This window comes from Schistocerca gregaria, chromosome 2 (assembly GCF_023897955.1).
Source record: "Schistocerca gregaria isolate iqSchGreg1 chromosome 2, iqSchGreg1.2, whole genome shotgun sequence".
NCBI classification, from domain to species: domain Eukaryota; kingdom Metazoa; phylum Arthropoda; class Insecta; order Orthoptera; family Acrididae; genus Schistocerca; species Schistocerca gregaria.
This window is the reverse complement of record NC_064921.1, coordinates 929,007,799-929,032,023: the sequence shown is the minus strand read 5'-3', so window position 1 is coordinate 929,032,023 and position 24,225 is coordinate 929,007,799. Positions and strand designations below refer to the sequence as shown.

At 39.2% G+C, this 24,225-nt stretch overlaps 1 protein-coding gene across 2 annotated transcripts in view; it reads right to left on the bottom strand.

The window, feature by feature from the left end:
• Positions 1-24,225, bottom strand: part of LOC126335361 (importin-5) — a 156,844-nt gene that overhangs the window by 31,449 nt on the left and 101,170 nt on the right. For both annotated transcript variants that reach the window (XM_049998552.1, XM_049998551.1), the window contains 3 exons: positions 5,301-5,413; positions 4,450-4,590; positions 4,208-4,357 (listed from right to left, as the gene is read on the bottom strand). In XM_049998552.1, coding sequence (XP_049854509.1) covers positions 4,208-4,357; positions 4,450-4,590; positions 5,301-5,413 — 404 coding nt within the window. The remainder of the gene's footprint in view (positions 1-4,207; positions 4,358-4,449; positions 4,591-5,300; positions 5,414-24,225) is intronic.

Here is a 24,225-nt window from a genome sequence, read left to right as displayed (position 1 = left end):
GCACATACACAGACACAAGTCTGCTTGTGTCTGTGTATGTGCGGATGGATATGTGTGTGTGTGTGTGTGTGTGTGTGTGTGTGTGTGTGCGAGTGTACACCTGTCCTTTTTTCCCCTAAGGGAAGTTTTTCCGCTCCCGGGATTGGAATGACTCCTTACCCTCTCCCTTAAAACCCACATCCTTTCGTCTTTCCCTCTCCTTCCTGAAGAAGCAACCATCGGTTGCGAAAGCTAGTAATTCTGTGTGTGTGTTTGTGTGTTTTTGTCTGCCGGCGCTTTCCCGCTTGGTAAGTCTTGGAATCTTTGTTTTGAATATTTAGTTTGTGTCGGATGCCAAAATGGCCAACGATTTTGTTTGAAGAGTGCTATTAAAGCTGACCAAACCAATCGGTAGTTGAAATTGGTTGACAAGTAACTAAAACATCAACATATTATGAAAAGAAAAGTTACTACTCACCATATAGCGGAAATGCTGCGTCGCAGATAGGCACAACAAAAAGACTTGTCACAATATAAGCTTTTGGCCAAAAAGGCCTTTGTCGAGAACAGATGACTGACTGACTGACTGACTGACACACACACACACACACACACACACACACACACACACACACACACACACACACACGTGACAGCAGCTTCTGGCAACTAAAGCCACACTGTTCAAGTCCATTGCTAAACATCAACATAAAATCTCTGAATATTTGGCAGAATTTGGAATGTAATAAACACCTATCAAATTCCAATAGATTATGCGACACCATTAAAGTTTATTATTTTTACACCCGGGATTTTTTGTGCTAGTGCAAGCACCAAAATATCTATGGGCATTTTTTAGACAAAAAATACATATATATTAAAGATCTTTGGTGATTGCATTTATATTACCCCGAGAAGCCACAAAATTAAGTATTACTTTAATTCACAACAAAAACTGGCAAGGGACAATGGGAAAATACTATAAATCCAGAGTATTTAGTGTGGTCCTTGCATATTACCCAGTTCAACATAATCTACCTCTTACAGTTGCAATTATACATGCAATGTTCACAATGGCATTGAATTCACTTTATAACCAATATACACCCACAATATGAAGGCCAGTATCATGATCAGGCTACACCCATCTCTGAGACAGTGTACCTCATAAACAAGTACACAAGTATCAATTTGAGGAAGTTTGCGATCAGGCACTCAATTTACTGTATTTACCCACGTATAAGACACCCCTGAATATAAGATGACCCCCTTCCCCCTTTTGGAGAGGCTTCTTGAGTAAAATTAATTTTTAACATATTCTTACTAAAAAAATTACAAACTGTTATTGACAGGGTATATGCCTAAAAAGTTACTATTATACATGTTTTTATCTGAAGTCTTTTACTGGTTTTCTACATTTTGATAAAATAAGGAAAAATAAAATAAGCAAAAGGAAATCGTTTAGATTAATTTTTATCTTCAGTCCCTCTTCTGTTTAGCCTGTCATCAGCGACATCAATATTTTAAATCACCATCATCGTAACAGGGCAGCTGTGAAACTTTATCTTCATTGTCGCAAATATTGGGCTTTTTCTCCTGAACATGTTGCAGATTATTTTTTGAACACACAGGGGGGTTTCCTTCTATACTTATATGAATATGAGAATGTTACAATGTCTTTTGCTACAAAAACATATATCATCTGCCCGCCACTCTCTCATTGGCTGTGTAACCAGCATCTGACACCCCATCCTCCACCCCTACCATTTCCTCATACCTCACGGAGAATGTCTACACAATTTCTGCACGAAACACGTAAGTATGCCACTGGCCCCAGTATGGACTTTTAGCAAATCCTGCAGAAATGTATGCTATTACTCTAGTAATCTAAAAATTGAACAGAAAATGCACGATTCACAACATAACGTACAAAAGGAGTTGGTGATGTAGCAAAAGTCATAGAGAGCACTAGGGCTTAAAACTCAGCTACAACTAGATATTCAACACTATACCCGGGCTGGTGAAACATGTCACAGCTCGCATGTGGTTGGCTATACTGCGATTGCAAGGTTGCAATAGCTGCCCCCGCACACACCCACAACTCCGAAGTATGTTTTGTAAATGTAAGCTACAATCAACGTTTATACGTAAGTGCAACAAAGTACGTTTTCCTAACATTGGAGAGAATGCCGACGGAGACTTAAGCGTTTGATGATATATGAAGCCGAGAAATAAAAACACCCATAGTTAATGACAATATCTATGAAAACTCATTCCAAATTGTTACCATAATAGCTGAACTTAAAATGTCATACAATAATGTGAATCTAAGCATACCAAAGAACACGCTATCCACTCTCATGGAAAGAAATAAAGCAAAACATGCATAATCCACCCGATTGCAGATAGAAAGAATTAATTCTGTATACATTTACACTCATCAATTTACGATGTTAATGGCACAATTCCATCCAGTTCTCCTTCACTATCATCGGAATCGGTGCTGAAACCGTTTTCATCATCATCAAGAGAAATCATTAATTGCTCGTTTTCATTTATAATGCTGTCTATAGTCTGTGCTTCTCTTATCAGTTTAGCAACAGGGTCTACTTTTTTCCTCCATAAGGTAGTGTCTACAGTAGCAAGACCTTCATGTAGCACTCTTTCCACTTCTACTATAACAGAAGTTTTGTTGTTACTTCTAATGTATGCCTTGACTTCACTCCAAACCAAATCAATTGGATTGAAATGGCAGTGATAAGGCAGTAGCCTAATTACCAAGTGAATGTGTCCACTTGAAATTTCATCTCCAACATATTTAGGGATCAAAGGTTTATTTTGTTTTACGGGCGAGTATAATAGCAACTTTGTCATGCTCATGTCTGCAGCAATGTGTCTCATCTGCAACCAGTGCACCGTAGTTTCTTTACGGTCACTCATGGTGGGAGTTTTGTCTAAAATCATGTCCTAGAACGGTGCATTGTCCATCGCAAACACTGTCTGAACAATAAACTGGAGCAACAAATTTTCAAGCCACTGGAGAAACTGTGGGTGGTCCTATCTTCACGATAAGTCGCCACTTTTTTCAATTGGATAACTGAAAATCCTTCAGGCACAAAGCAGTTTGAAGGTACTGGTTGGGCCACAATTAATCAGGATCCTCTTCCTGTTTACTAACGACCACTGCTATTCGGAGTACCATCTGCTGCAATAACATGAGCTTTTTCAAGGAACAGTTTTCGTCCATCTAACTTTTTAAAACAGAAGCCCATACTTTTTAATATCATCTTAAGTGACGTTTTTCCCCTGAGAAAAAGCGCACTTTCTTTTAAAGAAATTAGCAACTTTGCTATTGTGGGATATTCTTTCCTTTTGTAGTATCCGTATATATGCCGACGAATCTAATCAGATTGGAAAGAATCAATATTTGTAAGAGGATGAGGTTGCCGAACCTCCCCCCCCCCCCCCCCCCCCCCCCGATTACTTAAAAACACATTGTTTCTCCCACACTGTTTACTTTACAGCCTTTTAAGTCTTGAAGTAGCACCCCTTTCTTATAACTGTTCTTTCACCGAGGCCTAGAGTGCTCAAGGTATACTTTAAAACTATAGCAGCAGCAATCGAGACATGCCCATGAACAGAAACAAATTATTTTTTTTCTTGCTCATAAAACTCTAGCGTCATCCTTAGAAATTCCAAGGCCTGACTATTTAATGACATTGCATGGCACAACGGTAGGTTGCTTGGTGAACGACATAATTTTGGTGACATTGTTTAACAAGCAAAAACTTTATTCGAGGTGGTAACACAACACAACGCGTTCCCGCACTAACATACAATGTTTACACAGAAGCTGGCAACATGGTAGCGTCGACGCAGGAACCGGCTATTGTTCATTGCTATTACTTGTTCAGAAGACACAGTGCCTCGCGTTCCTCACTTGTTTGTTAGTTCTATTACCAACTCTATGACGCTTGGGGAGTTACCTTGAAATGGCATGTTTCAGTGGCCCAGGTATAACAATACTTCAAACTGGGTTGATGCCAGAGCAACAAGTGCACTACTACTGCTCACAGCCAATTATGAAGAAAATAATATCATATTATTGAAATACTATGTGCTAAATGGAAAATTTGAAGTAAATTGCAAACCTGAAAAGACACACAGCAAAAATTTAATTTACTAACATTGTAATATTAAGAAAATGAGTACACGTGAAATATCTCACCAAGCATTTTACGAAGTGTCCAACAACCTGATCAAAGAATGGGAAGAAGTCTGCTTTGTAAGTCAAAAAAAGGGAATGTACAATATCAGCAACTTTGCTCAATATATAAACATCTTCATTATTTTCATCAACAAGCTGCTCTTCTACCACCTGCAAAACAAGCATTTCAGTGTTATGATGGCACAATAACAACACTCATCATTTCATTCAAGTTATGGAGAGTAATATTTCCATAAGCTCACCTCATCATAATCTTCATCTTTCCTCTTTTCTTGCCGTGCTGCTGCGTTTTCGAAGTGATCCTTCATAATTTTATCAACAATACGGATTAGTTCACCCACAGTTTCTGCTGTCAAGTAGAAACTACCAAGAGTTTCTATGCACTGTTGAAACACACACAGATTCAGTACACATAGCACGGGACATTAACAAATAGGAGGAAAATATGCAGTAAGAAATATAACTTACGCTACCAAAATAAGCACCGCGAAGAGTAAGAAACGGGGGCAATATTGGAAGCAGAAAGGAAATACTGTGTGGGAGGGAGAGGGGGGGGGGGGGGGGGGGAGATAATGCTGAAAACACCTGCCACAAAAGAAAAACTAGTTGGAAGTAAGAAGTGAGGCAAATAGCCCTGTAACAAATTACTTTTCCAGCCTAACATCTCTATATAAGGTAAGTAAATCTATCCTCTTCATAATATTGTCTTTATTCCATCCTCTGCAGCTAGACTCACAACTTGTGTTCAGTGCAGTCACATGTAACCCAAACATTAACATTTTTCATCAACGTAATATGTAACAAGTTGGAAAGTTACTTAACCATTATGCAAACAATATTATGAAAAGGATAGACTACTACTCACCATAAAAATTTCAAGTTGCAGGCAGGCACGAAAAGACTGTTGTGCCTGTCTGCAGCTCAACGTTATCTTTAAGGTGAGTAAGCATTCTACCTTTTCGTAATACTATACTGTTTGTACTGCAACCTGGTCTTTTCATTATTTAATCACACTCTAAAATTTAAGAAACATTTGGTGACAACAAAAATATTTATATATGATTTCAGTAAAGACAGAAATACATCTACAAACCTTTGCCATTGAATGCATGTGTTCTGCCAGTACCTCGTTTTCGGGTTCAGTATCAATTGCTCTTAGTAGTTCAGGGTAGATGAATGACCACATATCTCTCAAGTACTCTGGGCCTATTCAAAAGAACAAACATGCAGACAAGCATCACAACACCAATTTCGTGTACCAACCTCAAATTTCGCTAACAAATAACAGAGCGTAATTTACCTAATAATTTCGGTTTACTTTTTTTCATCTATGTAATACTATTTTTACTCATATGATCAAAAATGTGTTCTTCACAATACTTAGGTAATACTACTACATAACGATTGTGAAATCTCTATTTTAATGCGCCTGTTATCAAATCACAGTAATAAAATTAAATTCTAATGGTGAATCGTGCAATACTAAAAATCACCAGACAACAGCTGAAACAATAGTTAGGAAAGAGACCAGTATACATAGCTATGTGGATACACATTGAAATCCACACTTGCTTAAAATATCAACTTTTTGAAAACTATGGATTATCAACCCCAACCCACTGGCATGAAGTGCTGTTCTCTGAAGTAAGAAAATCAATTTGGCAGTTGATTATTGGATGGAGTATAATAATCAATGTCGCAAATTACAACAATATTCTCAAAAATCAGGGCACATCTTTGAAATAAAAATTCCCCGCACATGCAAAAAGCAAAAAATTCTTTACCTGCTTGAAAATATAGTTCCTCAGGTCCCTGAGGTAATAACACATCTCGTATCCTGCAGCTATCAATTATACACTCCCTCAAACTGCACTACACCTGCCTCCACCTCACCCTACTGTCCTCCCCCCCTCTAACCCATGCTGCCTCCTTACCCTCTCCACAGGATCTGCTGCTCCCATCATGCACAGTTGCCACCGACAAGGGAACTGTCAAACCTTACATTTCAATACCTGGCCTGAAATTTTTTATATGAGAAGAATACACCAAAAGAGAAAAAATGTCAAAATTTTAGCAGCACATATTTTTATAAATTATTGAAAATTGTCAAATTCCCAGTTTGCCAGGAGTCTGGAAAAACGTACACCATACCATAGCTGTAGCAGATGGCACATGTGCAACACGACAGGAAAATATCTTTGATTCACAGCACATAGGTGAACAGATAACATGGCACAAAGCAAACTTAATTTGTAAAGCAAATTTCGATTTCCACTGATACAGTTGTTCACAGTTAACATTCACTTGAATTTGCAACTCATTTAACATGGATAATAATTACATCTACATCTACATCCGTACTCCGCAAGCCACCTGACGGTGTGTGGCGGAGGGTACCCTGAGTACCTCTATCGGTTGCCTCTGCAGTATCACTAAGTGTTAACGATGGGGTGAAACTGAATTGGTTTCCTTTTTGTTCTCCTCATATATGTTTGCTAATAGTATCTGTTTTTGGAGAGGTTACGTAGTTTCACAGTAATCTGGTATCCAATTAATTTTTCAACTACACAAAGATGAAATAAGAGGAATGTCTTATGTAATTGCAGTTTATTTCTTCTGAAGATCTACATGTGCGTTATTTATTTATTAATTTCTTGGACATTTATTTGAATGATTTCGACATTTCATTATAAATTGTGGAAACATTAGAAGACACAGGAAGTAATTCATGTGATTCTGTGAATTGGGGTTTGAACAATGATTGCTGTGCTAATTAAAGTTCAGAGCACAAATACAGTATGTTCATGGCCCAAAGAAAACACACAGGAATACCTTTCAGTAACAAAGGTAATGCTGTAAATTTTTTAGTTGAACAAAAGAGGGAGGAAATGCTTAACTTTCAGCATTGCCGGTATGGTTTCGTAAAATTGAACTGCAGTATATGAATGGAACAAAGATTTACGCACAGTACAAAATATGCATCAAAATGAAACTACAAAAATTATTTAAATGAAAAACTATTCAAAAGATTTAGAACCACTTGCGAAAGTCAATATACTGCTAATGAGGGAGGTCTATGAGACTAGGCCCTCTGAATTGAAAGTGAGATGAACATCACTGATTTCCAGGATTCTTTGAACTGGTTAAATAGTTTCAGAAAATTATAAAGAAAAGGAAGTTACAAAATTACAAAGTTTACTTCCAGTACATGTGTAGAGGGGATGTCATTGATAGGTATTACTATAGACAAATTATAGCTTCTTGGTATTCTCCAAAATGCTGTGCATAATAAGCCAGTCGGTCAAGTTTCGTGGAAGAACTGCAACCCGCACTTTTATCATTTTGAGCAGAAAAAAAAAGTTGCTCATGCAGTCTATGAACTGCTTACAACAAAATCAGTGATAACAATCAGTGGATAACTGTTTCTGCAGCTTCATGTCTTCAAGGCAAATTACGGCCAAAATTTAAAAACACTGTTTAGGTGCAACAATATTGTAACTGACATAGCAAAATGTGGAAAAACTGGAGAGTTGCAGAAAATAATTCATATTTGGACAGCATAAAGCATTTTGGAGGTAACTGTCAGACAAGACAATTTCCAATAGGTCTTTGTCTTTTCAGGTTTATCAACATAACAGTACTGTTAAACTTAAGTCAGTTTTTGCACTGTTAGTTTCCTTCATCACATTTTACGAATTTCATCAAGTATGCCTGGTAAACTGCACAATACGCAAAACAGTGGCCACAGCCATTTCTTATGGCATACTAATTCTATCTAAATAACACTAGAAATCACTGAAGTGCCTGAATGCATTAATTTTTCTTTTATCGTGTGTGCCTTGTGTAAGGTAAATAAAGGGTGTTTCAAAATGAACATACTGGTTTTAAGGTGTTGTAGCATTTATTACGTTCAACTTACAATTGTAAAAAAATACACCAAATGAAAGAGCAACGTAAGCAATTTATTATTATTTCTTTTGTGTATACCTATATAGGAAGAGTATGGAATAACTAAGAGCGACTGAAGAATGTGTTGACGAGTGAGTCTTTCACACACAGCTACCAGAAATCATTTCAGAAGTCTAATCGTGAATTAGCAGCTCCAGTGGAGTTTGTGTGGAAACTTTCAGGGAGACGCTTACAACTATGTCCTTGTCGTTTACAGCGTTACAAGTTCTAATACCTACAGACTATGGTTTACATGCGAATTTAGCAAACAAAACGTTGCTGCATGACAATGAAGATTTTGTGGATTGTGTCGTCTTCAGTAATATATCGACATTTCAAGTCAATGGAAATGCCAACACACACACAATGCATGCATCTGAGGATCAGCAAATCCCCAGGAGATGATACAGCTGCAATGAGACTCCCCTAAATTGGGTGTGCCATAACCCCACACAAAGTTTTGGGTCTTTCTTTTTCAGTGAAGCAACTGTAACTGGTGTTCCCTCTTGATGTGCTAGAACTATGGTCCGGGCCTCAACTGGAAGAAGCTGAACAACAAAACTTTATTAGGCAGCAAGATAGTGTGTCGCCTCACTGGCATAATGCATCAGGTGACTGGTCAAACAACAATGTTCCCGATCGCTTGATTGGCCGCAGGGATCGGACGACAGACCACGTTGTGCGTGACCTCCACATCCGTACACAATCTGACGCCACGTGATTTTTATCTTCGAGGGTTCATAAAGGATCATGTGCATGTGCCTCTGCAGGCAGCTGATCTGTCCAACTTTAAAAACAGTATTACTGCAACAGTTACACCTGACACATTGAGCAAGGTTTTGGAACAACTCTCATATCGACTATGTGTGATCGGTGTTCCCAATGATTAATTGTTAGAAAAACTGTGTGTTACTCTTTCATATGATGTATAATTTATAATTGTGAGGTGAATGTAAAACGTGCTACGAAGCCTTAAAACCAGTATATTCATATTGAAACACCGTGTATTTGTTTTCGTTATGTAATACATACTTCGCAATTTTGTGGTGACTACAAGGAATTAACAAGGAACTGTTTCATTGACCGTAAAATATACACTATTCAAAAATCATAAGAACTGTGCTATAGGAATTTTTAAAAAGTATCTCAAGTCGACAGATTAAAGAGTCCTGATTGAAGGAGCTCATCTGTAATATAACGTAATATACTGCCTTCATTTTCTTCTGCCAGTCATTCATGTAACAATTACATGTGCAACAGTTTAGGAGGCAATATGTGCTGCAAGTTATTCAAAAAGATTAATGATTTGAGACATTTCTGGTGTGGTGGGAGTGTTCGAACTTCATGTGTGTTCACTTTGGACTTCACGCTACGCAGCACTATTTTCTCATCATGGCTGTGTCTGCTTATTCACCGAACCATGCGCCAGGCAAAAATGGGTGTAGAAACCGCTGTTTTAAATGGTTTTTCGTGCGGCAAAACTGAATAACCTAATATTTTAAAAGAAATAAATGACAATACTTGCAGCGTGTCTTTGTAGGTAAAATTTGGACACAGCATTTCATTTTATGTATTCTTCCTGTGTGAAAGATTTCTGGGTGGGTTCTGACGCGTCAGATTGGACCACTACCTTGTCAGTCCATCTGCAGCAGCCAGACAGTGTTCATGTGCATATGAGTTGTGTTTCTGTAACTGCATGTATGTGTTTACTTCACAAAGCTAAAATGTATAAGAGTCATTGTTGTGTTTGCCTGCGACTATGTCTCCCTAAAGAGACAGCTTACACTACACTCGTTCGTCCTCTGTTAGAATATTGCTGCGCGGTGTGGGATCCTTACCAGGTGGGATTGACGGAGGACATCGAAAGGGTGCAAAAAAGGGCAGCTCGTTTTGTATTATCGTGTTATAGGGGAGAGAGTGTGGCAGATATGATACACGAGTTGGGATGGAAGTCATTACAGCATAGACGTTTTTCGTCGCGGCGAGACCTTTTTACGAAATTTCAGTCACCAACTTTCTCTTCCGAATGCGAAAATATTTTGTTGAGCCCAACCTACATAGGTAGGAATGATCATCAAAACAAAATAAGAGAAATCAGAGCTCGAACAGAAAGGTTTAGGTGTTCGTTTTTCCCGCTCGCTGTTCGGGAGGGGAATAGTAGAGAGATAGTATGATTGTGGTTCGATGAACCCTCTGCCAAGCACTTAAATGTGAATTGCAGAGTAGTCATGTAGATGTAGATATGGTGAGTAGCAATATTGTTGTAGAAGAAGCTGAGCGGCACCATCACTGTGGTGTAGTGGTTATGATACTAGATTGTTGCATGGAAGGTCACAAGTTCAAAACTCACCTGAACTGTAAAATTTTAATTTCTATCTTCGGTTTGAGGACATTCTAGAAATATCCACAGGCGCCAAGAATCTTTGTACTAGAATGTTCTGTAGCTGTTTATATACTGTTTCCACTAGGATCCACTATTTTACACAGCTCCAAGACTTTTTAATGTAGGATGCTGTTTATATACCGGAGGCAGTTTGCTTTGCATTCTTCTATGTGCAAGTGCTGAATAAACCATTAAGTGAAGTTAGTGTTCATCATTCATCTACTTACACCTTCCTCTACGTGACATTATTCTGGTGGAGGCACTGGATATTGGAACTTGAGATACCGCATATCATCAACAACGCAGTAGCTCCCATCAGGCCACGACAGAGCCGCCGTTTACATGGCGAGAAAACTGAGTCAGAGACATATTCAACAGATCACAATCTATTGGAGACAGAAGAAGAAGAAGAAGAAGAAGAAGAAGAAGAAGAAGAAGAAGAAGAGAACGTCACGATGAGAGCAACTGTGTGCCACCACATAAGACATCCTTCTGGGTTCTCTGGTGACTCTGGCCAAGATCTAAACAAGTGGCTGAAGGTATATGCGTGTATAACCAAATTTAACAAATGGGATGACACCGTGTGTTTGGCTAACGTATTTTTCTACTTGGAGGGCACTGCCAAGCAATGGTATTAGAACAACGAAGAAAAGTTCACAAACTGGGAAGTATTCCAGGCAGAACTGAGCAAGTATTTCGGCGACACAGAACGACAGAAATGCAAGGCTGAAGATAAAGTGTAGGGCACACCGTCCAGGAGAAACGACAGCATCCTACATTCAAGACGTCTTGGAGCTGTGTAAAATAGTGGATCCCAGAATGAAGGAGGAAGATAAGGTCGCACATCTCATGAAGGGTGTTGCTGAGGACATGTATCAAGCCCTACTCCTGAAGGAGGTTTCAACAGCAGACTGAAGCAAAGCAAGCGCTGTATCATGTATAAGATACAGAGGCGAGCGAGTGCACGGGACTTACCCTGGTTCACTGCTAGTAGCGTCACGTCATCGTAACGCGCCTGCATATAGTATTGCACCACATTTAACATAAAAGTAAAAATTAAGATTTGTGTGTAAAACTTTGTTAAAGTATAGTTCTATGTAATAATGTTTCAGGTAACAAATCTTAATGTTATAAAATTAGTAGTTTACGTAAAATTCACGTTTTGAAAGAAAAATAGGAGGCGCTAAATAATGACGCTAGGAAGCCAAAATTTGGTGAGAAGGTGCAGTAAGAAGTCATTAATGAGTGGTGCTGGTTTCCAAAACCATAAAACTAAAATTGACTCCAGAATCCGCGTTTTTCGGAAAAATCAGAGGAGCGAAATAATAGAGCTACAATATTGAAAATTGGTAGGATGCTTCAGTTCACCCTAATAATAATAATGGAAATACCACAATCAGTTACCTCTTCTAGTTTTTTTAGTAATTTAGTAAAAACTACTTTTGTGAGTAAAATGTACATAAGCATTATAGATTAAGTACTTTAAATTTTAATGATAAAACAAATTCTGTAAGACCAATGATCAGATAGGACAATTAACAAAGCTACACCAAGTTTTAGTCTTGTAGCATAATTAACAGCTGATACAAGTCTTGATAAAGCTATGGTTCAGAGGTAACAATCTACCGTTAGTTCCATTGTAAAAATTCTAGAGAGTAAAGTTTTAATTTTAGCGGGCTGAGATTTTCTACGTGCTTCTGTACTGCTCAGATGTATGTATACAAAAATTGAGAAGTTTGTAAAGCTATTATTAAATGTGATATTTAAGATTATGTGCCTGAGATAGCGATCATTTGGAGGCTGCAGGCATCTGCATAGGAACGGAAAGAACAGATGCTCTCTTGGCGGTACGCGCCGGAGTTATATAAAAAGAGCGGCAGAGGCAGTAGGAAGCTCACTCCGCATTAGACCAACGCCTAGTCCACGCGAGCTTAACGTCCGATCGCGCCTCGCCTCGGGTGACGTCATAGCGGGCTGTGACATGCGCGTACTTAACAATGTAAACGGACATTGAAAATCGCGAGGACTGTACACCGTCCTGGATCGTTTAGACTTCGGTAACAAACTGTTATTGTGCCGTCCGTGTGAAGTATAATTCCGCGTGGCAAGTGGTGACTAACTCCACTTTTAAGGCGAGCATTAATCTTTTTTTTTAACATTATTGCGAACTATTAATAGAGCACCGTTAGTTAGAGTAATGAACTATTCGGGAGGAACTTGCTGTAGAAGTCGCCTCTGAACTATTAAACGATTGGCTGAATTAACAATATTTAATGTCTTTAGCATTTTCAGAAGTTTCGAGTAATTTGTGTGAGCCTTTAAGATAATAAAATCTTGTTTGGAACTTTAAATTTTATTGAAGCAGCCCTAATCCCGTGAAGAACTATGGATATTTTTCGTTTAGCTGGGCTGTACAGGAATGTGGCCGTGCAGACTGGGAACTAAGGTCAGTAAGTTTCCCTTCGCTTTCTGACTGGCCACCAAATTAGTTGCCAGGCTCGCGTGATTTAAGGTGGCAATGTTCAACTTTCATTCAACATTAAACAACGACTTCTTCGCCGTCCCACATATGTTGCATCGGCAATAGTCTGTTACGTGAAATGAACATTCAAACAACCCATTCGACAACTTCTTCGCCGCCCCACAAGACGACTTCATGAAATGGTGCCAGTATATCGAGACAATTCATCAAAAAAGAATTACATGAAAGAAGTTTGAATGGCTACAACCATTGTATTGATGTCTGATGGAGAAAGAAACTGATTTCACAAGTGTTCGTCAGATAGTGAGAGAGCGAGTTCAGAAGACACTGATTGCACGGCGAATGAAAAACAGACGCTTCAAGAAGTCATAAGGGAGGAAGTGGAACAGAGATTGAACCCAGTCTCTCGTCCTTCATTTCCCTTTAAAACGGTAAAAAAGTAGAGACCCAGGCGAAATTACGTTCCCACAATGCCGCATGAGGAATCTGTTTGGGCACCAAGAAAGCCGATGCCTGGAGGACCCAGGATAACCAACCAGTATGTTTCCACTGCAGACAACCAGGACATGTGGTGTGCTATTGTCGAGAAAGATCGCAGATATTTGATGATGCCCGCGCCAAAAGACAGCAGACCGATCTTAGGCGGCGCCAACTCCGGGACGACGAAGATGAACAAGATAATGTGGGTGCAGGACAACATAGTTCACTATCACTGCAAGCTAGCTGCTGGAAAGGATGCTCCCCAACATGCTAATCAAGGTCTCCATCACTGTTTAGAAGCTCCAGCCAATCACCTAGCCACTGCAACCTGAGAAACTGAAGGATGCAGCCTTCCTTGGAGATGAGGCCACCAAAGAGAAAAATCATCCGCTGTTGATCACTACATAAATGATAGGAAACTACGTCGATATCCTCATGAATGGCCAACCAACCCAAGCTCTTGTGGACTCTGGAGCATCACATTCAGTCATTTCGAAGAAGTACCATCGCCAGATGCAGAAAACTGTATTCATCGACAACAAAACATCTCTGCTGAAGGTGGCTAATGGGAAATATGTAAAACCTACAGGAAGATGTGTCATTCATGTGGGTATAAGTGGCCATACGTAGCCCTTAGAATTCATCGCCTTACAAGAGTGTAGTGATGACTTCATTCTCAGATGGGACTTCTTGATAGCTTCTCAAGCAATTATAAATTGTGGTCACTCGAAGATAATGCTAGACAAGATAAAATACTGTGTACAGGAAGATGCACATCCGAGTGTGGGGAGACAGACTGCTGGATGAAGTGATAATTCCTGCAGTCAGCGCGAGAAAGGTAGCAGTCATGTATCATGCCATGCATCAACCCATGGATCTTTTAGTGGAATGTAAGAGAAGCATGCCACTGAAGAATAAATTGGTCATCCCAGCCTGTGTTATCTCATATAAGAACGGATTCGGTGAATTGTGAATAGTTAACGGTCGCCGAGAACCGCAGATCCTCCCAAGACGCATGTGCGTAGCAAATGCTGAGCCATTAATTGCAGAACAGGTGAGCGTCGTAGAAACCTACCATTCTGAGTCTGTGGGCGAAATTAGCGCTACCACTATGACACAAGATCTCACTAAGGAACAACAGAGGAAGCTACTTGCCATTCTTCAAGAGTTCTCTGAATGCTTCAATCCACAGGTGAAGAGCAAGTTAGACAAATCAATGATGAAGCAGCGGATTAGCACTGGAAACCATCAACTAATAAGCCAGAGAGCATACCTTGGGTCAGCAACAGAACGTCAAATAATTTGCGGCCAGGTAGAGGAACTGATGAAAAATGACATCATTCAGCATTTGCAGAGTTACTATTTTTAAAGTGCCTCACTTACTAATCTAATTTGCTCAGCGTCAACTGATAATCTGATAATGTTCCAGTATCCCTGTTTTTCTTTCATTGATTTTCATCTGCTCTTCCAAGTCCTTTGTTATCCGACAATTACATTATCAATAGCAAATATCAGAAATTTTTATTTCTCCTCCCTGAACTTTAATTCCTACTCCAGTATTTTTCTGTTTACTTTACTACTAGCTCAATGTACAGAGTGATTATCATCAGGGATAAAATACAACTCTGTCTCACTTCCTTCTCAATCACTGCCCCCCCCCCCCCCCCCTCCAACTCTTAACTGCCAAAAATAGTCCAGTCTACACTGTCAAAAGCTTTCTGTAAGTCTACAAATGCTATAAAAGTAGGTTTGCCTTTACTTAACCAAACCTATGAAGTGGGCCTTAACATCAGTATTGCCTTGCATGTTCTCCCATCTTCCTCTAGGTTGGGTTGTAACAATTTTTTCATTCTTTGTTAAAGAATGTGTGTCAGTATTTTGCAACTCTGACATATTGAACTGATAGTTTGGTAATATTCAACCTTGTCAGCACCTGCTTTCTTTAAAATCTGAAGTATTACGTTCCTCTTGAAGGTATTTTGCCTGTCTCATAGATCTTGCACACCAGATGGAATGATTTTATCGTGGCTGGCTCTCCCAGGTCTCTCAGTAGTTTCAACAAAATGTCATCCATTCTCATGGCCTTGTTTCAACTAATGAAGACTCTCAGAGCTCTGTCAAATTCTTCTCACAATATCATATCTCCCATCTCACCTTCCTCTACATCCTCTCCCATTTGTATAATATTTCAGTTAAGGCCACCTCCCTTGTATAAACCCTCTACATACTCTCTCTGCCTTTTCCTTCTTTGCTCAGGACTGTTTTCCCACCTGAGCACTTGATATTCATACATCTGGTTCTTTTTTCTCTAAAAGCCTATTTAATATTCCTGTAGGTAATATCTACATTTCCCCTACTGAAATATGGTTCTAAATCCTTACATTTGTACTCTAGCCATTCCTGCTTAGCCAGTTTGCACTCCCTGTCAATCTTAATTTGAGACTTTTTATTCCCTTTTACCTGCTTCATTTGCTGTTTTTAAATTTTCTCCTTTACTCAATTTAATTGAATAGGGCCTGGGTTATCCAAGGATTTCTACAGGGCTTGGTCTTTTTACCTATTTGAGTCACTGCTTCCTTCACTATTTTATCTCTTAAAGCTACCCAATCATCATATACTGTGTTCCTTTCCCCTGTTCTAGTCATCTGTTGCCTAATGCTTCCTCTGAAACTCAACAACCTCTGGTTCTTTGAACTTATTCAGGTCCCATCGCCTCAATTTCCTGCCCTTTTGCTTTAATCTACTGTTCATGACCAATACATTGTGGACAGAGTCCACATCTGCCATGAAAATGTCTTACAATTTAAAATTTGGTTCCAAAACCTCTGTCATATCATTATATTATCAATTTAAAACCTTCCATGCCTCCAGATCTCTTCCACATATATAATCTCCTTTCACGATTCTTATACCAAGTGTTTACGATGAATAAATTATGTTCTGCACAAATTTCTTCCAAGTGTGGCTTCCTTTCGTTTCTTTCCGCCAGTCCAGATTCACCCACTATTTTCCCTTCTCTTTCTTTCCCTGCTACTGAATTCCACTCTCCCATCACAATTAAATTTTTGTCTTCCATAACTATCTGAATAATTTCTTTTCTCTCATCATACAGTTCTTCAATCTTTTCTTCATCTGGAGAGCTAGTTGGCATATAAAATAGGCATGGGTTTTGATCATGCGTTCACTAAGCTGTTTATAGTATTAAACACACTCCTGCTTTACCCCTATTTCATTTTGTATTTATGACCCTGTATTCACCTGACCATATCTCTTGTTCCTCCTATGACCGATGACGACATCCTCCCGAGTAGCCCCTACCACGAGATCCGAGTGGGGGACTATTTTACCCAAGATGATGCCAGCCACTATCATCATTTAACCATACCATAGAGAGCATAATCTCAGCAGAAACTATGGGTGTGGTTCCCTTACATTTTAGCTGTTTGCAACACCAACACAGCAAGGCCATTTTGGTTGATGTTACAATGCCAGATTGGGCCATCATCCAGACTACTGCCCCTGCAAATACTGAAATGGCTATTGCCCTCTTCAGGAACCAGATGTTTATTTGGCCTCTCAACAGATCAGATCACCTCCACCCCCCCCCCCCCCCCAAAAAAAAAAAAAATTGTTCTGCAAAGTGATTAATGCTTGACTGTCAGAAATGTGGAAATAAAATAAAATCTGAAATTAATAACATATTTTAACCTTCCATAATTATGTGAATGTATTTTAATTCACTCAATAGCTCCTGGCCACAGAAATCCGCTTTGTATTCATTTCACGAGAGGGCAGTAAACAAAGAGGGAACAGCAAAAACACTAAATGTAAACACGGGACATGTGGAGACTACACACTTCCCACTATAATTCAGACTGTGCTGCGCAACTGCTCCGGATCTACAATATTTCTGCCTCTGGGCAATACTAGATAGCGCCCCACCCCCCTCCCCTCCATCAAGTGTTTGATACACAATGTAAAAAATTTAAAAAAATTGAATTCTCAAAAATATGCTCATTTGTAGCACACATATTTTTGAAGAGTATGATACATAAAACAAATGTGCTTGAGGAAATGTAAGGCATGTTATTTGGTCGTAAGTGTGACAAAGTGCAGTGCCAAGCCTCTTCACACAGCTTTCTTCTATCACACGTCACTGTAGTTTGCTCTGTGGAATTGAAACGTGCTGCACACCCGTACCTATTAGTTCATTATTGCTTCAGGTAACACAATGATAATTTATGTTGCCATACGTCCAAGAGAGCAACAGTGATATAAAATAAAAAAGCGAGCTAGGCAGAAAAAATGACCCAGATTATGAGCTAGCAGCCTAATGCCACATTGAGGCATTTATCTATGACATAATTAGTGAGCAAATAATCAGCTGGATGGGATCTGATGCCACTGCACTGCTTAATGCTTCAAGTTGGTCATTACTGTCTCTGCAACACCTGTCCTTGGCAACAGGGTGTTGTACTGAACATTTATTTCATTATTGTTTCATAAAACAGTGGTGTAGCTCATACTATGTAAGTTTATTTTCTTGTTGTTTAAATAAACTATGATTAAACTGTGATTCTGATCATACATAACTCACCTTGGCAACATAAATGAAGCTTTTCTATACATGTCTAGAAAGTGTGCCGCGCGCCCACACGTGCTATGAAAAACGGCGCGCCTGCTCGAGGTTTAATCTCAAATTGTGTAATTTATATGTCCATACCTTTACATTTATGACTCTCTTCCATTTGTATCTGAGCAGTAACTACTTGGCTCACACCAGCAGCTGGGACAATTACCTTAATAATGCTGCCTTGTATTTTCAGACATTTGCACTTTGTGTGTCCCATCGAATCCCTTTCGCTGATTCGTTGAAGCATTATCAGTGATTCTCCAAGTGATGATAATGAAGTGTTAGCAGTAAAGCAAGCATCAACAACACCTATGTCTTCAGTGGATAGTGATTCTTGCTAATCCTGGTGGGATGATTCTTTTGGGGCATTTCATGTCTACATTTGGTACATATTTTCTGACCAAGTTTGAAAACTTTGTTAGTCGGTAACTTCAACCTATCAGGCAGTGCAGTGTTCACTGGTGTTCAAGCCTTCGGTTATGTTTTTCTTTACCAAATGGTTTGCAGAAATTGAAATTTTGCCATCAACAAGGCATTCTTGTATGAACAAATTTGGGCATCTTCAGTAAAACCAAGCCCAGACCTAAAGTGAAGAGGCTCCTTGTCAATTGGTGACATTTCCTTAACTGAATGTAGTTCCCTCTGGCCATGATAGAATGGCAATGACTTCAGACAAGATTCGGTGTTGTTTTTATATAAAATATACAAACTACACTATCAAAACATATTGTTTTAGTGCTTACCTGCTTACCTACAGCTACAACAATGATTACTGAGTATTCAAAAACTCGATACTGAACCCTAAGATTGTTCAGCACAAAAGATTCGCAATGCGAAAACTGCCAATATTGAAAGCAGCAACTGAAACTAGTGATTCAGCATGTATATCACTGCTATGAGGATAGAGCATTAAAAAACTATTGCTGCTTTAAAATACTAATGGAAACCAAGTGACAATGCATTGTAAGGTAAAAAACTTCTAAGGCAACATAGCATTCTTCTAGATTTTACAATCCTCGCAGCACTTTCTGAGGTTTTATTATATTCAACACTGTAAAAATTAATGTAAAAACACTTCTTATTAGCGTAGCTACTTTCCCTAAACCACAGGAAGATCTTATAATATTAAAAGACACTACAATTACACATTTTTTGATTTACAAATTTCAAAATTGTATTAATTTTTGTATTTATCAGTAATCCATTTTCCCTACTTTGATAGGTATTCTTACTCATCAATATGCAACATCCAGGAATTAAACAATATAGCTTTGAAAGCTTGAAGGGTGCTCTATCCAGCTGTGGCAAGGAAAAAAGGATTGAAGAAGACACAGCTGAGACATTGTCCCCCAAAAGTAGAAAATTTTGGCCAAATTTGCAGATGCATATCTTTTCATCTGAGCATCCTGTACCAACTGAATTTGACTGATATATAGACATCACAGGTAGTAACAGCCAGCTGAAGTTTTGGCGTGACTGGCTCATATAAAAATTAGCTGTGGTTGGTCAAACCATGGCTCTTAGAATGTTGTTGCTATTGTTGTCTTCAGTCCTGAGACTGGTTTGATTCAGCTCTCCATGCTACTCTATCCTGTGCCAGCTTCTTCATCTGCCAGTACCTACTGCAACCTACATCCTTCTGAATCTGCTTAGTGTATTCATCTCTCGGTCTCCCTCTACGATTTTTACCCTCCACGCTGCCCTCCAATGCTAAATTTCTGATCCCTCGATGCCTCAAAACATGTCCTACCAACCGATCCCTTCTTCTAGTCAAGATGTGCCACAAACTTCTCTTCTCCCCAATCCTATTCAATACCTCCTCATTAGTTATGTGATCTATCCACCTTATCTTCAGCATTCTTCTGTAGCACCACATTTCGAAAGCTTCTATTGGATTGTTGCCCTGTGCATCCCAGAAATAAACCTATGTAATGTGCAATTAGAGTTTCTACCACCAAACTGCACAAGCAAATTACACCCTTTGGATTTGAGTATTATCCATGCCTTGAAAACGCACTATAGGAAGGCTGACACGTTCCACATCATTATGAAGTGTCGTATTCACGATCTATGGAACAAGTATTAATCTAATCTAATCTAATCTCTAATCTCTTCTTGTCCAAACTAGTTACCGTCCATGTTTCACTTGCATACATGGCTACACTCCAAACAAATACTTTCAGAAACGACTTCCTGATACATAAATCTATATTCGATGTTAACAAATTTCTCTTCTTGAGAAACGCTTTCCTTGCCATTGCCAGTCTACATTTTATATCCTCTCTACTTCGACCATCAACAGTTATTTTACTTCCTAAATAGTAAAACTCCTTTACTACTTTAAGTGCCATATTTCCTAATCTAATTCCCTCAGCATCATCTGACTTAATTCGACTACATTCCATTATCCTCGTTTTGTTATTGTTGATGTTCATCTTATATCCTCCTTTCAAGACACTGTCCATTCCGTTCAACTGCTGCTCCAAGTTCTTTGCTGTCTCTGACAGAATTACAATGTCATCGGCGAACCTCAAAGTTTTTACTTCTTCTCCATGAATTTTAATATCTACTCCGAACTTTTCTTTTGTTTCCTTTACTGCTTGCTCAATATACAGATTGAATAACATTGGGGTAGGCTACAACCCTGTCTCACTCCCTTCCCAACCACTGCTTCCCTTTCGTGTCCCTCAACTCATAACTGCCATCTGGTTTCTGTAAAAATTGTAAATAGCCTTTCGCTCCCTGTATTTTACCCCTGCCACCTTCAGAATTTGAAAGAGAGTATTCCAGTCAACATTGTCAAAAGCTTTCTCTAAGTCTACAAATGCTAGAAACGCATGTTTGCCTTTTCTTAATCTTTCTTCTAAGATAAGTCGTAAGGTCAGTATTGCCTCACGTGTTCCAACATTTCTACGGAATCCAAACTGATCCTCCCCGAGGTCCCCATCTACCAGTTTTTCCATTCGTCTGTAAAGAATTCACGTTAGTATTTTGCAGCTGTGACTTATTAAACTGATAGTTCGGTAATTTTCACATCTGTCAGCACCTGTTTTCTTTGGGATTGGAATTATTATATTATTCTTGAAGTCTGAGGGTATTTCGCCTGTCTCATACATCTTGCTCACCAGCTGGTAGAGTTTTGTCAAGACTGGCTCTCCCAAGGCCGTCAGTAGTTCTAATGGAATTTGGTCTACTCCGGGGGCCTTGTTTCGACTCAGGTCTTTCAGTGCTCTGTCAAACTCTTCACGCAGTATTGTATCTCCCATTTCGTCTTCATCTACATCCTCTTCCATTTCCATAATATAGTCCTCAAGTACATCGCCTTTGTATAAACCTTCTATATACTCCTTCCACCTTTCTGCCTTCCCTTCTTTGCTTAGAACTGGGTTTCCATCTGAGCTCTTGATACTCATACACGTGGTTCTCTTCTCTCCGAAGATCTCTAATTTTCCTGTAGGCAGTATCTATCTTACCCCTAGTCAGATAAGCTTCTACATCCTTACATTTGTCCTCTAGCCATCCCTGCTTAGCCATTTAGCATTTCCTGTCAATCTCATTTTTTAGACGTTTGTATTCCTTTTTGCCTGCTTCATTTACTGCATTTTTATATTTTCTCCTTTCATCAATTAAATTCAATATTTCTTCTGTTACTCAAGGATTTCTAGCAGCCCTCGTCTTTTTACCTACTTTATCCTCTGCTGCCTTCACTACTTCATCCCTCAGTGCTACCCATTCTTCTTCTACTGTGTTTCTTTCCCCCATTCCTGTCAATTGTTCCCTTATGCTCTCCTTGAAACTCTGTACAATCTCTGGTTCTTTCAGCTTATCCAGATCCCATGTCCTTAAATTCCCACCTTTTTGCAGTTTCTTCAGTTTTAATCTACAGTTCATGTCCAATAGATTGTGGTCAGAGTCCACATCTGCCCCTGGAAATGTCCTACAATTTAAAACTTGATTCCTCAATCTCTGCCTTACCATTATATAATCTATCTGATACCTTTTAGTTCTCCAGGATTGTTCCATGTATACTACCTTCTTTTATTATTCTTGAACCAAGTGTTAGCTATGATTAAGTTATGCTCTGTGCAAAATTCTACCAGATGGCTTCCTCTCATTTCTTAGCCCCAATCCATAATCACCTACTATGTTCCCTTCTCTCCCTTTTCCTACTGACGAATTCCAGTCACCCATGACTATTAAATTTTCGTCTCCCTTCACTACTTGAATAATTTCTTTTATCTCATCATACATTTCATCAATTTCTTTATCATCTGCAAAGCTAGTTGGCATATAAACTTGTACTACTGTAGTAGGCGTGGGCTTTGTGTCTATCTTGGCCACAATAATGCGTTCACTATGCTGTTTGTAGTAGCTTACCCGCACTCCTATTTTTTTATTCCTTATTATACCTACACCTGCATTACCCCTATTTGATTTTGTATTTATAACCCTGTATTCACCTGACCGAAAGTCTTGTTCCTCCTGCCACCTAACTTCAGTAATTCCCACTACATCTAACTTTAACCTATCCATTTCCCTTTTTAAATTTTCTAACCTACCTGCCCGATTAAGGGATCTGACATTCCACGCTCCGATCCGTAGAACGCCAGTTTTCTTTCTCCTGATAACGACGTCCTCCTCAGTAGTCCCCACCCGGAGATCCGAATGGGCGACTATTTTACCTCCGAAATATTTTACCCAAGAGAACGCCATTATCATTTAATCGTACAGTAAAGCTACATGTCCTCGGGAAAAATTACGGCTGTAGTTTCCCCTTGCTTTCAGCCGTTCGCAGTACCAGCACAGCAAGGCTGTTTTGGTTAATGTTGCAAGGCCAGATCAGTCAACCATCCAGACTGTTGCCCCTGCAACTACTGAAAAGGCTGCTGCCCCTCTTCAGGAACCACATGTTAGTCTGGCCTCTCAACAGATACCCCTCAGTTGTGGTTGCACCTACGGTACGGCCATCTGTATCGCTGAGGCACGCAAGCCTCTCCACCAATGGCAAGGTCTATGGTTCATCCTCTTAGAATAGTGCTACAAATATTTTAGCCACTATAGAGGCTTGTATATATAGTTAGATATGGCTAAATCTCTAACGTTTGCCATTGTGTGACTCAAAACATCAAAATTTTTCTATGTATATTAAAGCAAATGACCAAATGTTTGCTAGAAGTTTTAAAAAAGCCTAGCAAAGTTGGCACTTCTGCACCTTCGTCCATGGTGTGAAGCTGAATAGCCTCTCTTTAAAATCTCAACCACTGAAGATACTGGTCTGAAATTAGGTATATAATCATCAAAGACCATGTAGAACCTTCACACCAAATTTCATTAGCTTTGGAGATGGTCAAATGTGGACACTTTTTACTATTGGTCCCTCTGACATGGAATGCGCCAACTGAAGTCAGTCAGTCAGTCAGTCAGTCAGTCAGTCAGTCTCTCTCTCTCTCTCTCTCTCATTCATGTTTTATTGCTGCAATATTATTCTGTATTATTTTGTAATCAGAGTCATTAAGGTAGTTGTAAACTGTTATCCCAAGCAAAAAGTGAAAAACGGTGGCACTCACTGAGGACCTACCACCCTTAGCATGAAGTCTGGGATAATGGAAGGTAGATTCGTCTTGCCAACTTTCTATATCCTGAAAAAGCCCATCAAGGTGAACAACTTTATATTATTTCTCTATTTAGTACGTTCTTTAATCCCCATTACCATGCTTTCCCATTGTCAGTATTTTTGAGAACAGACTATGAGGTGGCACTGAAGTTCAGCATCCCCTTTTTGTTTTAAAAAGTCATCCCTAAAACTACAGTATAACTGCACATTTACGCTCCCGAAACGAACGTTTTCCTGCTGGTTACATTTTTTTTCACTCCCTTCAGATTTCCTATGTTCAGAATGTCAATTCACACCCATTTTTACTTTAACAGATCAGTAATTTTTCCACGATTTACATTTTATGAATCAATGTTCATGGAGGAGAAAAAACTGGCATATTGACATAAAATGATGCCTGCACTGTGTATGCCTTTAAGTAGTGTTTATGTAAGTTACACTGTTAACTTTGACACCCCGGTGCTCCACACTGCAAATG